The sequence below is a fragment of the Primulina huaijiensis genome, chromosome 18, assembly GCF_012295235.1.
Source record: "Primulina huaijiensis isolate GDHJ02 chromosome 18, ASM1229523v2, whole genome shotgun sequence".
Taxonomy (NCBI): domain Eukaryota; kingdom Viridiplantae; phylum Streptophyta; class Magnoliopsida; order Lamiales; family Gesneriaceae; genus Primulina; species Primulina huaijiensis.
Genome location: NC_133323.1, coordinates 9,870,035 through 9,883,501, shown reverse-complemented (window position 1 = coordinate 9,883,501; position 13,467 = coordinate 9,870,035). Strand labels below are relative to the sequence as shown.

General features: G+C 37.2%; 1 protein-coding gene across 1 annotated transcript; it reads right to left on the bottom strand.

Moving 5' to 3' along the window:
* Positions 1 to 6,815: 6,815 nt before the first annotated feature.
* On the bottom strand, positions 6,816 to 7,877 carry LOC140964768 (AP2/ERF and B3 domain-containing transcription factor RAV1-like). Its single transcript, XM_073424697.1, has one exon. It carries the CDS (start codon positions 7,803 to 7,805, stop codon positions 6,972 to 6,974), a length of 834 nt encoding a protein of 277 aa, XP_073280798.1. The 5' UTR covers positions 7,806 to 7,877; the 3' UTR covers positions 6,816 to 6,971.
* Positions 7,878 to 13,467: the final 5,590 nt, after the last annotated feature.

The following is a 13,467-nucleotide window of genomic DNA, read 5'->3' as shown; positions in this document are numbered from 1 at the left end:
ACATCATGTATCCCGGATAAAAAAGGATGAAGAGCCAGTCGATATGCACGATCGCCAATCTTTTCAAGAATTTCGTACGTACCGATGTATCTAGGAGACAACTTACCGTGTTTACCAAATCTGACAACACCTCTGAAAGGAGAAATCTTTAGGAATACTCTGTCTCCCTGTTCAAACACTAACGGTCGATGACGTACATTCACATACTTGGCTTGTCTATCCTGAGCTGTCTTCATTCTTTTCTGGATCAGTCTTACTTTATCAGTCATCTCTCGGATCATATCAGGCCCAAGCTCTGGTACTTCTGAGATGTCATCCCAATACAGCGGAGATCTGCACTTCTTTCCATATAAAGCCTCAAACGGTGTCATCTCAATGCTCGTCATATAGCTGTTGTTGTACGAGAATTCACAAAGAGGGAGTGAATCTTGCCAACTAGTGCCAAAATCTAGCACTACAGCCCTTAGCATATCCTCTAAAGTCTGGATAGTCCGCTCTGACTGTCCGTCTGTCTGGGGATGGTAAGCAGTACTCAGGTGCAATGTCGTACCTAAAGCCTGCTGCAAACTGTGCCAAAAGTGTGAAGTGAATCGTGGATCACGATCTGATACGATCGACTTCGGCACACCATGCAATCTGACTATCTCTCTGACGTATATCTCTGCCATCTGATCATATCGATACGTCATTCTGTATGGGATAAAACATGCTGATTTGGTCAATCTGTCTATCACAACCCAAATCGCATCACAACCCCGGGATGATCGTGGTAACTTCGTAACAAAGTCCATGGAAATGTGATCTCATTTCCATTCAGGAATAGATAAACTCTGAAGTAAACCCCCAGGTTTCTTTCTCTCGGCTTTCACCTTTTGGCAATTCAAACATTTCGACACAAACTCTGCAATGTCTGATTTCATCTTTTTCCACCAAAACTGTGTTTTTAGATCGTTGTACATCTTTCTGCCACCAGGATGAATACTAAACCGACTACAGTGCGCTTCTGATAGAATCTGTTGTTTCAAATATGAAACATCTGGCACCACAAGACGGTTATTTACATATAGACCATGATCATGTACCTGATACTCTGAGTGATGTCCCAATCTGACCATAATCGACTTCTGAACATTCTGATCATTTTTTTGTGCTTCTTTAATGCGAACAATCAGATTTTGTTCCATTTGAATCGCAGCAAGTCGCAATGGTCTACAATCTGTATCAAATACTAATCCAGACAAACAGCAATTCTCAATCAATTTAGAAACACCTATCGTCGATAAGGATAAAGCACATACCTTTCGACTCAAGGCATCCGCTGCTGCATTAGACTTCCCTGGATAGTACTTGATTTCGCAATCAAAATCTTTCAGCAGATCAAGACATCTTCGTTGTCTCATGTTCAATTCTGACCGAGAAAACAGATACTTCAGGCTTTTGTGATCCGAATAGATTTCAAACTTTTCGCCGTAGAGATAGTGTCGCCATATTTTGAGTGCAAATACAATGGCCGCCAATTCAAGATCATGAATTGGGTACCGAGTCTCGTGTGGCTTCAACTGTCTCGAGGCATATGCAATCACATGTCCTCGCTGCATAAGAATACATCCTAACCCTTTGTGAGATGCATCACAATATACAACGAAATCACCCGTACCTGAAGGTATCGTCAATACTGGAGCACTGGTCAATCGTCTCTTCAACTCCAAGAAGCTAGACTCACAAGCTTCAGACCATACAAATGGAGCATTCTTTTGTGTCAACTGGGTAATCAGCTTTGCGATACTGGAGAAATCTTTGATGAATCGTCGATAGTATCCTGCTAGACCCATGAAACTGCGTATCTCTGGCACAGAAGTCGGTCTAGGCCAACTTATTACAGCTTCAACTTTACTTGGATCAACAGAAATACCGTCTCCAGATATGATATGCCCCAAAAAGACAACATGTCTCAACCAAAACTCGCATTTTGACAGTTTAGCATATAATTTCTCATTCCTCAACGTCTGCAACACAATTCTTAAGTGTTCGGCATGCTCAACCATACTCTTGAAATATACCAAAATATCATCGATAAAAACAATTACAAACTCATCCAGATATTTCTGAAAGACATCATTCATCAGTCCCATAAACACCGCTGGAGCATTTGTTAAACCGAAAGGCATGACAATAAATTCATAATGTCCGTACCTGGTTCGAAATATTGTCTTCGGTATATCAACAACTCGGACTCTCAGCTGGTGATATCCAGATCTCAGATCGATCTTGGAATAGACAGAGGACTTCTTCAACTGATCAAATAAATCGTCGATACGAGGCAATGGGTATTTGTTCTTTACTGTCGTCTTGTTCAGTTGCCGGTAATCAATACACAATCTCATCGAACCGTCTTTCTTTCGCACAAATAGCACTGGAGCGCCCCAAAGAGAAACACTCGGTCTGATATATCCCTTGGCTAGAAGATCTTCTAGCTGAGTCTTTAATTCTTTCAATTCGATTGGCGCCATTCTGTACGGGGCTCGGGATATAGGAACAGTACCTGGAATGAGATCGATGCTAAAATCTACCTCTCGAGCTGGAGGTAACCCTGGAATCTCGTCGGGGAATACATCGGCAAATTCACGTACCACTGGCAGATCTGCCAATGACGGGCTCGATTTCAGTAGATCTACTGAATAGACAAGGAACCCTTCTGCTCCTCTCTGTAACAATCGTGTCATCGTCAAAACAGATACTAAGGGAATCCGAGATCTGGAACCCTTACCGTAGAATTTCCATTCGTCAGTCATCTCTGGTCTGAACCTGACAATCTTCTGGAAACAATCTACAGTAGCTCGGTACTTTGTTAACATATCAATACCGACAATACAATCAAAATCAGATAACCCAAGCACAACACAGTCTAACTCAATCTCGTTACCCTCGAACTGTAGCATACACTGTCTAACTGAAGTCACGGATATAAGACCACTTCCCAACGGAGAAGTAACAGACACTACGACAGATAATGACTCGACAGGCAATGCATGTATCAATGTAAAACGTTCTGATATAAATGTATGAGATGCACCTGTATCTATAAATACATAGGCAGGATAGCCGCAAAGGAAACAGTTACCTGCAATCACATCATCTGGTGCATCTTGGGCCTGCTCTTCTGTCAGTGCAAATACTCGAGCCTGCTGTCTAGGAGGCTGGCTCACTGTCTAGCTACCTCTAGCTCGGGGCTGGGTCTGTGTAGGGGTTGGCTGAAAGGAATGAACAGATAAAGCTTGCCTCTCAGGCTGATTTACGGAACCAGATGCTCCTACACTCTGAGCTTGCGGTATCCCTTTCTGTGGACAAACCCTGGCGAAGTGTCCTTGATGTCTGCAGATATTACAACGACTCATCACGCCCTGACACTATTCAGTAGCATGTCTACCCCCACAAGAGCTGCAATACACACCTGTATATTCTGTACTCTGACCAGGACCTCTATGTCGTGATCCACTGGAGCTCGTCGAACTGCTCCCTGATCTCTTGAACTGTTTTCCTTTCGCTTTCAACTGGTCTTTTCTCCCGCTGCTACTACCACTGCTCTCGAATCTGGGAGGAAGTTGAAAAGAAGGCTGTGGTGGTCTTGGACTCGGAGTGACATAAGGAGTGCTTCGTTGCCTAAGCAGTCCAGCTTCCGCCCCCTTGACACGGTTCAACGCTTCAGCAAAGTTGTTAGGTCTACCGGTATTCACCAAAGTAAAAATATCTGGGTTCAAGCCATTAATAAACTGATCTGCAATGGCCTCGTCACTCTCTGCAACGTGAGGATCAAATCTGAGCAATGTTGAGAACTTTGCCACATATTCTTCGATATTCAACTGTCCCTGTCTCAGATTGGCAAATTCAACACCTTTATCTTTTCTGTAGGACACGGGAAAGAATCATTGATAGAACTCTGCTTTGAAAACTTTCCAAATGATCTATGTGCCACGTGCTCCAAGGCTCTTTCATGGTAAGCCACCAGTTCTTTGCAACTTCTTGCAGTTGATGCCCAATAAGTTTAACTCGTCGCTCGTCAGTATAGTCAAGAGATTCAAATAAGATCTCGATGTCATCGAGCCAACTTTCACATTCAACTGAATTTTCTATGCCCTTCAGTGTTGGTGGTCGAAATGACTGAAACCGCTTTAACAAAGTCTCCATCGGTGTAGCGGTCACATCCATCGGATCATTGGATGCACTGCTCTGTTCTGGTGGCCGACCTGCTACTGGTTGCGGTACTCGTCGAGGAGGCATATCTGATTATCAAACGGATTAGTACACAATCTATACAATCTGTCTCAGTCCTCCTCTGATCATATACCTCTGATCCAGAATCGATTCTGATTCAGTCTTTGCAAATAGATGCTGTAAACAACTCAGATAACAATACAACATATAATAATGAAATCAATAAATCATGCTAGCACAATAAGAGCAAGGAAGAAAAATTCGTTCTACCCCCGCTCATTCTATTCTATTTCAGTCTAAAGGATCTATCACTCTTATACCACCTGTTGTGGGGACCCAGGCTCTAACTCAATCATCTTTGGGATTAAGTGGATCTTTGCTAGAAAATGTAAGTCAAAATTTTGCTTTTAATCTAAAAACACGATTGTATATAGATCATACACAAATGATATCTCTATTTTTATTTCAACCGAAGTAATACATGTCTTGATTCATTACAGTCATACAAACTGGTGTTTAAAACAAACAACTACAGATCAACATGTAAAACCACTAGTTCGTCGTCTATGCCCGAAATCACCACGCTATCTCGATCTCTCATCTTTGTCTCGACCCTGATCCTGTCCCACCTGTTGTTATGCACACATACAGACACAACAACAGCCGGATACTCCGGTGAGAACAAATCCCAGTATAAAACATGTATACATGCATGTTAAGTAAGGAAATACAAAATCATGATACATGCATCAGTAATCGTAACACATATTAATGAATACAGATAACACGTCTTCGACTCTTATTCTTGACTCGATTCATATCTAAATCTAGGGATCCCGGGGTGAATAAGACGTAACAAGTCTCCCACTTACCCTCCCAATCGTGGTGGCGGTACGTCTTATTCCTATACTTCGGCCATGTCTGTATCGAATATCTACAACCGGAGTCGATCATCTCCTGTGCTCCGATACCACCGAACGTCTAGAACTTGGCAATTCTGCCAATGACTCTCCTATCTCAATGCTTATACATAAATCAAAATAAAGCACAAGCATAGCAAGGAATAGAAATCTGGTATGTGATTTTGGGAAACTCGAATCAAATCTAACTCGAGTTGTATCTTCCCGAACCAACATGAATTATACATTCCTCGTCGTAATTTTTAGAAATGTCAAGGTCTCGATGTCGAAGCTTGTCACAACAAATCTGAAATGACATGTTCAAAATGCATTCTATCAATCTTTAACCCAACTCAATATATATACGATCAATATTAAATCTCGGTACATTTCGACGGCATAACGGCATAATCTCGCGATACCGGTCAATCCAACATCAATAATCTATAACCAACAACTCATAACTCGCATCATAGTAACATCTACTATACTGAAATCTGCATGTACCCAAGTCAAGACATGCTGGAACATAAAAAAATCGCATATCATATCCGTTCTTCGATCCAGTTGCAAATAAGCGTTCACAATAATCACAAGAACTAAGAATAACAATCAAACTCTGATTTCCCCAATCATCTCAACTCCAAACCAAGCAAAAACATAATAATACTTACATCCTTTAGTAGCTTGAAGCAAGATAAGCATGAATATAAGCTCGGATCGAAATTTTGGTGATTGGATCTTTCACAATTCAAAAATCTAAACTATTGTGAAACTTGAAGATTTCTGAGAGTTTTCCTCGGTGACCTTAGCTGCAACTGCAGGAAGATTGAAGACATATCACTTTATATTGCATGACAAGGACAAGTGTCTTATTCTTTGGTCTGCACGTCTCGAGCATATGCACGACCTCAACCGGCGCATATGCGCGAGACCTACGGCCTCGGCATTTCCGAATTCATCATCTCGCGCATATGCCCGCCTTCTTCTCGCGCATATGCGCGAGACCTACGGGCTCGGCATACCTTCAATTCCACCAGCTCGCGCATATGCGCGTCGTTTCTCGCGCATATGCGCGAGGCCTTCGACCTCGGCACGTGGGACTCGCGCATATGCGCGCATCTCTGCCGCGCATGTGCGCGATACCCACGGGATTTCAACCTATGCTAACTCATGCATGTCCCATTTGGCTCGCGACATGGTCCGTCTATAAACGCTACAAATCATAACCATTAATCCCAGATTAGCAACATAAAATTCTCGGGCATTACAAAATTTTAATTTAACAAGCTGAGAATAAAATGTATAGTGAATCAAAATTTAAGATTAAATTAAAGTCTTCAATTATTTTAATTATTTCTAAAAAATATATAATATATCATCTAGTGATTAAATCCATATTTTTGTTATAAATTAAATATTTTATATTGTTGACTATATATTTTATGTTGTATACACTAAATATTAAAATTTATTGAATACTATGATTAATTGAAAAATATTAGGTATTTTAATCTTATTATAAAAAAGTACAAAGATATGTGATAAACTGTGAAATCAATAATATTAAGTGAAATAAAAGTAGCGATTAGTTTAGTTTATAATAGTTTTAATTTTTTTTTGTGTTTTATTTTAAATTTATGGATATTGAAATTTTAATTATAAGTTTTGAGTAGTTTTTGCCATTTAATTTTGTAATTGAGATTCATCAATAAAAAATTTTATATTATAAAATAAAGATAAGTGCATTTATAAAATAATTTTGCTTAAATAAATAAAATTATACATCAATTAGCCTTTCTTTCTTGCTACCCTCGAAACCCAACACTTCCATTTCTCTCATCACCAGCGGACCTTCCCTCACCAGTTACCATCAACAATGGCGATCCCGCCATCGTCGCCGCCGCCGCCACCGCCATAACCGCAACATATATCCACTCCAAATAACCTAACCATCTGAACGGTCCGATCCAGGCCCGACTCTACACCGGCCACACCGACATCTGATGCATCCCTCTCCTTCCGATCGATGTAAAACTGCTTATCCGGGCCAGAAGATCTTTGAAAAGTAACAATGTCTCCGGCCCGCAAGTTCTTCATCTTCACGAATCTTCTCCACCCTTTCGTTAAAACAAAGCTTTGGCTGCTGTTCCAGAAAGAATAACGAAACCTCCACACTTTACCTCCCATGTCTTCAAAATTTAATAGCAACCCTTTTGAAGTCATGCTGTTATTCTGTACATGGAAGTGTTTTTGAGCGTGTTGTTTGGGAATTACTAGCCTGTTGAGCTTTCCCACGTCGCTAGGTGTAACCGCCTTCTCAAAGTGGAGTTCCCGGGACCTTGCCACCGTGTCTCCTCCGTGAAGAGGGCGGAATCTCCAATATTTCGAGGGTTTTTCTCCGCTTCCGCCGTACCTCCTCCTGCTCCGCTCGAGCTCGTCTTTGTACGTGTGTTTCCTGAGCATGTCGACTATCTCGGATTTGGGATGAGAATTCAAGAACACTGTCTCGAAATCGTCTTCTTCGTTCACCGGGCAGCCGCGGAATCTTTTCAAGGCGATGTCGTAAGATTTCGCCGCCTCTTGTTCCTTATTGTAAGTTCCTAACCAAACCCTTTGATGCTTCTCGTAGATTTGCGCACCCCACCTGCCATTGGGCTGAGAGACTACGCCTTTGAATCTGGAACCATCCATTTTTTTTATGTTGCCGAAAAGTGATATTCAAAAGACGATTGGGAATTCTGCTTTGCTGGAATAATTAGGAGTATGTGTACGTAGATATATATATATATATATATAATTTTTGAGAAGTATGTGTATATATATTGGAGCCGCCTTAAGCTTAAATCACGTGGACATATTGAACAAGCATGTTATAATCATATACATATGTGGAATAAAAATTGGTCCATTAATTTTTCTATTTTAGATTCGATCCACTAATATTTCAATTTCTTTTATCTTGATACAACAACTTCTGAATTTTGGCTATTTTAGTCTATATACTACTAAAATATTCAATTTTTATTAAAAAAATACTGATTAAATTATGATTAAAACATATTTTAGCGTCACAATCATTGAATAGTTATGGTGAATTGCATACATGTAAATTTTGTTTGATTTGTTCGACTTTTCTAATTTTAAGTTATTTTCAAATAAATTGATTTACTTTCAAAAGCATAAATCTACAATATTTTGGCAACTTTATCTTTAACCACCGTCTAATTAACGTTTTCTGATTAAAAAAATGAACATTCTGGTAGTAAATGAGCTAAAATAACCAAAATTGGAAAGTTATTGTACTTGATCAAAAAATTGAAAAGTTAATTAGTTAACCTAAACAAAAAAATGGAAAAGTTACTGGACGGAAAATGTTATTTTCCATGTATATATATACACACACATATATATGCATAACATTTTCACATATGTATGTATATATTGAATTACAGTACGAATAAGCATCTCTCATAGTAGAAAGTGTGTACAGCTAGAAGTGTTAATCGGTCGGTTCGGTTCTGTTTTCGGTTTTTTATTTTGGTTTTTTCGATTTTCGGTTTTAGAAATATATAATCCGACATCCGAACAATTTTTTTTCGTTTCGGTTCGATCTAAACTAATTAAACAAACAACAATCAACTAAAAATTGTTCAAAATAGTTTTTCATTCACTAAATATCATATTATAATATATAATATAAATAAAACTATAAAAAAATTATTAAATTAATGAAATTTCGGTTTTGACTATATAATCCGAAACCGAACCAAATAAACTTCGGTTTTAACATTTATATCCGAATTACAAAATTCGGCTTTCGGTTCGGTTCGATTTTCGGTTTTTTCGGTTTGGGTTTTCGATTTTTTCGGTTTTATCCGAAGTTTGAACACCCCTATGTACAGCTACTCAGCGTCATTGTTGTGTGTGTGTTTGTGTGTTATTTTTAGTGTGTTTAATATAAGAAAAATTGACTTGTTTACCGGACCGTGTTCTCGCTGGATTCACCCCCCCTTGGCGATGTATTACCACATTGTTTGGCATGACCGAATTGAAAGTGAAATTACAATTCTAGCTCCCTTTCTACTAACCATAACAAAACTCAAATAAAAAGTTAGATAAAAAGAAAATTAAACCAATATTATTATATTTTACAAAAAAATTTATTTTAGTTAAAATTATAATTAATATTAAAGTTTAATATATATGCATGTATCACATGCCAAAAATTGCTAGCTAGTAATAGTAATATATAAGCATGTTTCTCCATTTCAATCCAAAAATAACTCGAGAAGATAGATAATACAAAAACTCTTGTGCGATCTCATGAATTANATATATATATATATATATATATATATATAAGTTTTTCTCAAGTCAGGCACGCTTAATTTTGGAGTTCTGATGTGATAAGCTCTCGAAAAGAATATGCACCTTCTTGATATGAGTAGTACATATCAAATCTTTTAAGCACTACTCAACTGCACAGTTTCCTACATGAACAGTTTTGGAATCTCTCTCATTCCATTGTGAGATCGGTTCATTCATGTTCCTTTCGCTTAGAAGCCCGACATGAGCCGTTCATTATCCATGAAACCTCATGGCACCATCCATCACTCCCCACCCTATTTGGTCCCGCACATCACATTCCCACCAGTTTCCGCTTAGTTCGTCCCCGAACCACACTGTACCAAGAGAGGTCGGCTTTGATACCAACTGTAATGCTCCCGATTCGACGGCTATCCCCACTGTACCAAAACGAGTCTTTTGAGCGTGCTTATGTCCTATTTCGCACGTACCTTAGGAAACTTTCTTGATGTCACCCATCCCAGAATTGCCCCAAATCAAGCATGTTTAACAATGAAGTTTTTAAATGACGAGCTTTCGAAAAGAAATCTTTCTGAAAGCTCATTAAATAAAAATTCTTTTAGGGAGCTCATCAAATAAGAATTTTAAAGTTCTTACGTAATAGATAATTATTTTTTAATTACATAAATCGATAATTTTTTTTAATAAAAAAGTAAATTAATGTTTTCATCAAGAATTGCCTGTAAGTTGTCATTTGCTAGCTTTTATTTTACTCAATCATATTTTTATTTTCTTATTGACTAAGTTGATCTTATGCCTCTAAAATATTGCTCCATTAACTAGATAAATTTTATTATATTTATTTATTTGTTAAATATTATTAAATGACCATAACAAATTAAATTAGTTATTTATGACTACATTATGAATAGAGGGTTCGATTCCAAAGAAACAAAATAGAGGTCAAAGACTTGGCTTGACTAGTGATTATACATACATCAACGAACAGTAAAAATATTCCAACATACAAAATATTTCACCAAAATATTCTAAATTCCGCTTTGAAATCCATTGAATTTAATTCTACATAGTACATTGTTTTGTTCTATCTTTCAATCAATATAATAAAAACTCACTTTTTGACTCGGCTCCGCCTTGTTCACAAATCACAATAATGTAAGTCCTACACTAACCATCACACCATATTTTTCAACATTGAAATAGCATGAAATACAAGTTAAACAAATGTCTTTACAATTTGGATGAATGATATGTTAGAGTAGATGTCCTGTAAGCTAATTGTTGGCTGGAGAATTTATTGACTCAATTGTAATAAACAATATTTATTTTAATATAATTTAATTTTTAATAGTTTCGTTATACTTTATCTGTATACCCATGCAAGCAGCATAGATAAAGTCCTTGATTATGCTTTAATACAAATGAATCGTAATTCGATGTTGAAACTCATTTGTAAACACTGCATATTCTAAATTCGTTCCTAGTCGATTCAGCCGCCTAAAACAGGGATAAAGGTCACTTGAGCTCGAGAATAGCATATGTGATGTTGTGTACTGCGTTTCTTGGTAAGGGCATAGAGATGACCAAACATGCAGATGGGTAGTCATATGATGATTATACCGAACAACCCTCCCTCGAACTTTCCAAGTGGTTATTATTCATCGAGAGGATAAGTCCATGGTTATAATTGTACACCATTAGTCCTTACGACCCGGGACAACACTGAGGCTCTATATGCTAGGGCTGTGCTTTGACTCGTTTACCGGCTCCAGGAGAGTCATCAGGTGGCAAGGTTGGGTATAGTTGCGACACATATAGGAGCCAGTGCATTGTAGTCGGGGATTCACCGCTCTCCTATGGGTGTGGATATCCTATGTGATCTGAAGTAATAATAGTGCATGGAATCTCTGGCCAGAGTATGAGATGTACGTTGGAGAAAGAGTTTTTCAAATAGTTCACGCGATGCCACTATTATATGTGTCACATAGTCATCGAGTTGATATGCAACCCTCGATGAACCAATGGTTGCAGATTCGATCGGGATATATGAGATGAAGGGACCGTACTGTACGTTAGTCATAATCGACTGGTTCTTGCAGGCACTATCAATGATACCTAGTGGATCATGGGGCGATGCTACTAGACGCTTTTACCATGATCTGATGGGTGCAATCAGAAATGAGTTCTGACATTCTTGATCAAGGTATTGATGAAAAGAATGGGGCTAACTAGGGTAAACCCAAATAAGAATAAATGTTATTCTGAATCACAAAGAGTTGTGAACTCACAGCTAGCTGTATCCCTGGACCATGGAGGGACACACAAGCACTGGATCGTTTGTTCCCGTTGAGAGAATAAATTCAAGGAGATGAATTTATATTTGTATCCCTGGACCATGGAGGGACACACTTATGATAATTAAATTTTGAGAAAATAAATTCAAGGAGTTGAATTTATGAGATAGTAAATTCAAGAAGTTGAATTTATGAAATTTGGAGAGAATAAATTCAAATAGTTGAATTTATAAAATTTGATAATTTAATTTATTAAACTCAAAAGTTGGGTTTATTAAATATTAAATTTTGAAGGTGATAAAATTCAAGGAGTTGAATTTATAATTTAAATATTAAATTCAAATGTTGAATTTATAATGTATTTAATTTATTAAGCTCAAAGGTTGAGTTTATTAAATAATAAATTAAATATAGTGGAAAGTATGTTTAATGGACTTGTAGGAGTACAAGTCCAACATACTAAATAATTAAAGTTTTTAATGGAATTTGATTAATTAATTAAACTAGTTGGACTAGCACAATTAATTAATCAAGCCCATTAATGTTAATTATGTGTATTAGGTTTTGGCTTAATTATAAATAGGAGTGATCAAGCCATAACCCTGGCCTCCACCTTCACAATTTTCGAAAATCACAAATTTTTCTGTCCAAAATTTCGGCCACTTCTTTTTGAAAAAAAGGTTGAGCCGTCTCTCATACTTTGATCTCCAACGCAAAATATCTTCTACTTTTCTAGTGCAAATTAGAAGAATATCAAACTATCTAGTCGTGGACCTGATTAGAAGAAAGAAGTCCTTGAAGAATGTTCGTAGGGATTTCATCAAGAGCTATATCCGCTAACCCCGGATTAGTTGGAGACGTGTGATTAATTCACCAAAGGTATAAATTCTAAACGCCCTATGAATGTTTGATTATATAAACCATACGAGTGCACAAAATCAAATGTATTTTGATTGTCAAAATAAAATAAAAATTTTAAAAATTCCGCTGCGTTTGGGCACGAGAAAACCGAGATCCAACATGATACATATTAATCATCCTATTAAATGCAAAAAAATCATATTTTTCGAGAAAAAAATGCGAAAAGAGTAATGTATTTAGGCTCATTTAGGTTTTGGTAATGTAATTAATCAAAATTTGGTTTTAACCTAACAAGACGTTTTTTGTCTTTTACGTTAGAGTGCTGACATGACGTGACGTTGGACATATCAACAATATATTTTATGATGTCGTTATTTTTTAGTATCACATTAGCAATATTCAACTTCACGGTAATACTCTGAAGAAAAAAGATGGAACAAAAAATCAGCTTATTGAAGTAAGACCAAACTTTCGCTAATACTGAACCAAAAACCAAAATAGATGAAGTTACAAGACAATTTTTTACTTTTTTTTTTAGGTTTTCAGCTCAAATTTCTTAGTCATGAGTAACATTATTAAAAAAAACTTGGATTCGATATGTGTAGAAGCTATTCCAAATTCAATAAAGTATAACGTTTCTATTTGGTAAAGTTAGCTTACCGAAGTCAATTTTAGGAAATTTGGTGTATTTTAATTTACTTGAAACTTCAACCTTTTTCAACAAATCATATTGCTAGAAAATCACGCTGGTTGAACGCTTTAATGAATTGTTTTTTATTCCTTGAAAAGATAAACTGATATTTTTTATAAAAAAATTTAATAAATAGGACCAAAAGAAACNACACCTATCGTGCACACTTATTTGAGCACCA